This window comes from Amphimedon queenslandica, unplaced genomic scaffold (genome assembly GCF_000090795.2).
Source record: "Amphimedon queenslandica unplaced genomic scaffold, v1.1 AMPQUscaffold_9776_Cont18036, whole genome shotgun sequence".
Lineage (NCBI taxonomy): Eukaryota > Metazoa > Porifera > Demospongiae > Haplosclerida > Niphatidae > Amphimedon > Amphimedon queenslandica.
In genome coordinates, this window is record NW_003549952.1 from 1 (window position 1) to 4,258 (window position 4,258).

The window sequence follows — 4,258 nt, forward strand, 5'->3', positions numbered from 1 at the left end:
AGACTACCCTGCAACAATACATGATTATCATCACTACACAGCAATGAACAAGAATACATGAATTATTGGTACTCCCGACAATGGATAAATTGTTTCAAAATGCTGAAATAAATAATTCTTAACATACCATTTCACCTTTATCACCACCATCACCAGAAGTTCCAGGAGAGCCCTATGCAAATAAAATGATACATGCTTTAAACTAGAATCTAACTGGACGTCCTTGTCTTCCTCTAATGCCATTGTTTTCTGAAGGTCCTTGAACACCACTGTCACCAACATCTCCCTATAATCATAAATTACATGCATGTACATATTATCAAGTTATTTTTCAAAATTACTTTAAATCCTTGTGGACCTCTTTGTCCAGCAGGACCCCTTATCCCCTAAATTTTTTTTATTTTTCATGACTACAATTATCAACTACATGCACCTGTTTATCAGCTCCTACTTTGACCTTTATTCGCTAAAATATCAAAGAATAATAGCTCACTATACAATTTCTCAATAACTTACTGGGCAATCAATAACAGCAGTGCTAGCTTTAGATGAAAAAATCAAATGAGAAACCTATAATGATATGGAAGTACATCACAAAAAGCATGACTGCTCTATACTTTTGGCATATTTGAAGATGATGCTGATCCAAAAATAGAAATGTCTTTAGTACTATTTATCCCATGAATTAAATCAGGCTGATCAGCAGAAGTTAACTCATAGCAGTCAACAAAGGCAGTGACAGTGCAGCCATAAGCTATTCTCAGTCCAATTGTACGGTAGGTAGAATTTGATGCTGGCAATACAAACTTTATTGCTTCTCTGTCTAATATCTGTACACTGAGAAACTTCTGCTCTGTTCCTTCTCTCATAATATCAAGTTTAACAATGACACTGCTGGATTCAGTTGACCACACAAAGACATTACCAGTATAGTTACTATCAATATGAGCAAAATAAGCACTGTTAGGCAGCCTCTTGCTGAGATTAATCCAGTCACTATTATTTGCTGATATAGTAATTGGATGAGATAATTGATAAGCTTCCAGCCCATTTGACTCCCTCACAAACATTACATCATCACCAACTCTCCCATTTAAGTTAGCAAGTTCAACAATATCAAAGAAATCTGTATAATAGATTGCAAGTCATTAATTTGTATTAGCACCTTCTACAATACTTACCACTACTGCAGATACATGATTGACATAACACTGACAGAATCAGTGCTGCCTTCAATACTAAAAACACAATTTTCTCCATCATTAGGAGGTTTGTACTGTTTGACTATTACTTGTTTTATTACTTCACAAGCTAGCTTTGTTGAGTAACAATAGAGCCTCATGCCCAGTTGACACAGTTCAAAACCACAAGTAAATCTAAGGGAAAATACCCATGTTAAAACAATGCCAAATAAAAATTAGGAGACAAGCATCATATTTTACTGGATGAGCTAGTAGATCCACATGTATGCAAATCTAAACCATACTGTCATAATGGTAACAATACTGGTACAAATTTTTGAGTGTATAAAATTTTGTGCTTTTGTGAAAACTCTGTTTTTAATTTCAAAGATATTAATTTTTGTATCTATGTAAAATGTATGCACTAGGCTGGCATGCATACGTACATACTGCACATGCACAGTGAGTATTTTCAAGACATTAATCTTTGTGATCGTGACCCAAAATCAAGTACACTATTAAATTTTATACCTATATAGTGCTTTTACGTAAAAAGTAGACAGTTACTAAGTAGATAGCTTAAAATATTTACAGTCAAACTAACTTGTATTTTTGTTTCCTTCACTCATAGTAATTAAGGTAAAATTAAAGAAAAATGATTGCTTTAATTGTGAGTCAAATCAATCCCTGTACCTGTCAATAAGAATGATAATACAGTTGTAAGTGCAACAATAATCAAAATTAAAGTCCCATTAAAAATAGTACAGGGCATGCAGAGAAATCAATAAAACAGAGACAATTGTAAGCTAATGGCCACACACTCACTGTTTCGAAACCAAAGTATATGATTTGGTCTGCTACAGCAGAGCATAATTTTTAACATATTATCCAGGGTTTCCCATAAAACATGCTAAGTGAACTAAACAGCATGCTGACAGTATTACAATGCATTTCGAGCAAATTAAAAAGTCATAAAAAATCCAAATTTTTAATCTCAAATTTGACACAACATAAGGATAAGTAAATGTATCAGAAAAAAATATAAAAATGAAAAATTCTCTCCTAGTAATGAAATTTGGCCAAAGTTCCTGTACTATGGTACAGGGTGTTTGGCCCAATTCTTGACAATTCACTGACAAGAAGCTGCATTGAGCACTATGCCAAAATTCTGTGGGAAACCATGGTCTTACCACAAGTGATAATAATGGTTTCAAGACCTATACTTTTTGATGAAATTTTCTTCTCATATCCCAATTGTATGAGTTTTAAAAATTCTGATAACAAATGGTTTAATAGTGAAGAAAAACATCTGTGGTGATAATAAAGTGACATATATGTCTGTCATGAGTCAGACAACTGTATGTACAGTACAAGTAGTGCACAAAATGAACACTAAAATAGATAGAGCTAATAATATACACTTAATATTGCCTAGCTTTTAAATGATAGACTCTCTCCATAAAAGAATATTATTAGTTACACTATGGTCTCTCGGGTAATATTCATAGTTTACTGTTTTTAACACACATTGTACCATATCCCTAATCCAGTTTCATATTAATTATACACAAAATTTATAAAGTCATTTGAATAATACATAATAATAATAATTATTATTAAACTGCCTTCATGCCCACTCATAAAAAGAGACACTATAAATCTGATTGCAATGGCCTGTATACCATTCTCTGTTGTGCCATCGAATGACAAAAGATATTGATAATCATAATTTTAAAATATGCTATAGCACCATGTGCTCACAAATAGTAAAATGCATCAAATATTTATAATGACTATCTTTTAGATAATCAAAATGCATACACAAATGGAGCAACAGAAAGTAATAAAAAATAAAGTATTCAGTGAGTCAAAAAATCAAAAAATAATCAGAATTTTAAGAAAGATAAGGAAAATTATTAAGTCTTTCATTACTTACACCATGTTTAGTCTTACCACAAAGCAGAAAAAGGTTTTTTGTAATTAAAAATAAATGGAGGTACTTCTAATAAAATATAATGAACTACCATATAGCTGGCAATTTCAAAGGGGTAAAATTTTCATGAATTGCTAATTTTTGACCATGAGCTATTGAGATAAGGGGTTCAAAAAGGCGGGTTTAATTTTGGCAAATGACTATCAAAATGCCAAATTCACCAAAATTTCCAGTTATACAGTATAATGAAAGGTGCTTGAAGTGCGTCACAATTTAGGCTATGTCCATTTTCATAGTGGTAAATGGCATTTTCCTCCAATATAATATTATGCCAGTGGGGCTGACTAATTTCAGCATTATTGGCCAAGTATTTGCTTTTAACCATTCCCTAAAGCACTGGAAATTGCTAAAATGATAGTCAATGGGAGTGAATATACATGTAATTTCTCTAAGCCCAGGGGGGGGGTGCTCAAGCCATCAGCCCCTCCCTTTAGATATACATGTAGTCTCATTAGCCAGACCCTTGCAGTCACTGGGGTGGACCTCAATGACTGTAGGCAGGCAAGGGTCTCGCTAGCGAGACTACCTTGGATATGCTATACTGCTACATTCTGTGGGCAAAATTTTATCCAATTTTCCCTAATGTAGATCCACTCTAGTCAGTGTTGTTTAAGTTACAAAATGAGACTTTTAGCTAGTATTCTACTCCATAATGTGTTGTATTTTTTAAAGGAAAAAAGTATTTCACAAAATTTATTATTAGTTTAGATCAACAATTTAAGTACAGATAATATTACATAGATCTAAATCTAATAGCGTGTAATTATATTATATCATGCAGCCACATGACACAGGATTTAAAAACATTTAAGAGAATAATGATAATAACAATGATAATAATAATAATCAGGACCCATCTCACTTTCTGAATTCTGAGAGCCACAATTTTATGTCTCAGGGACACACGTACCAAGTGGCATAGGTGTAGGAAAGAGGGGAGCTGAAGCCCCCCAACTTTTCAGCAGGAGGGGCTTAGCCCCCCCAACTTTTGGTAGATGAACAATAAGAAATACCATCACATGGCTTTATTTCAAGTTGTTAGTAGGTTATTACTAGCTTGAAACTTCATTTACTTAAATGGGCA

At 33.2% G+C, this 4,258-nt stretch overlaps 1 protein-coding gene across 1 annotated transcript; it reads right to left on the reverse strand.

The window, feature by feature from the left end:
- Positions 1–127: 127 nt before the first annotated feature.
- Positions 128–1,271, reverse strand: LOC109590611 (collectin-12-like; the record flags this gene model as incomplete). Its single annotated transcript, XM_020006509.1, has 7 exons — positions 1,182–1,271; positions 618–1,126; positions 517–570; positions 434–466; positions 342–386; positions 215–286; positions 128–172 (listed from the first exon to the last, which is right to left on the reverse strand). Coding segments are annotated over exons 1-7 (840 nt in total), but the record flags the coding sequence as incomplete, so codon positions are not given.
- Between the last annotated feature and the right edge of the window lie 2,987 nt (positions 1,272–4,258).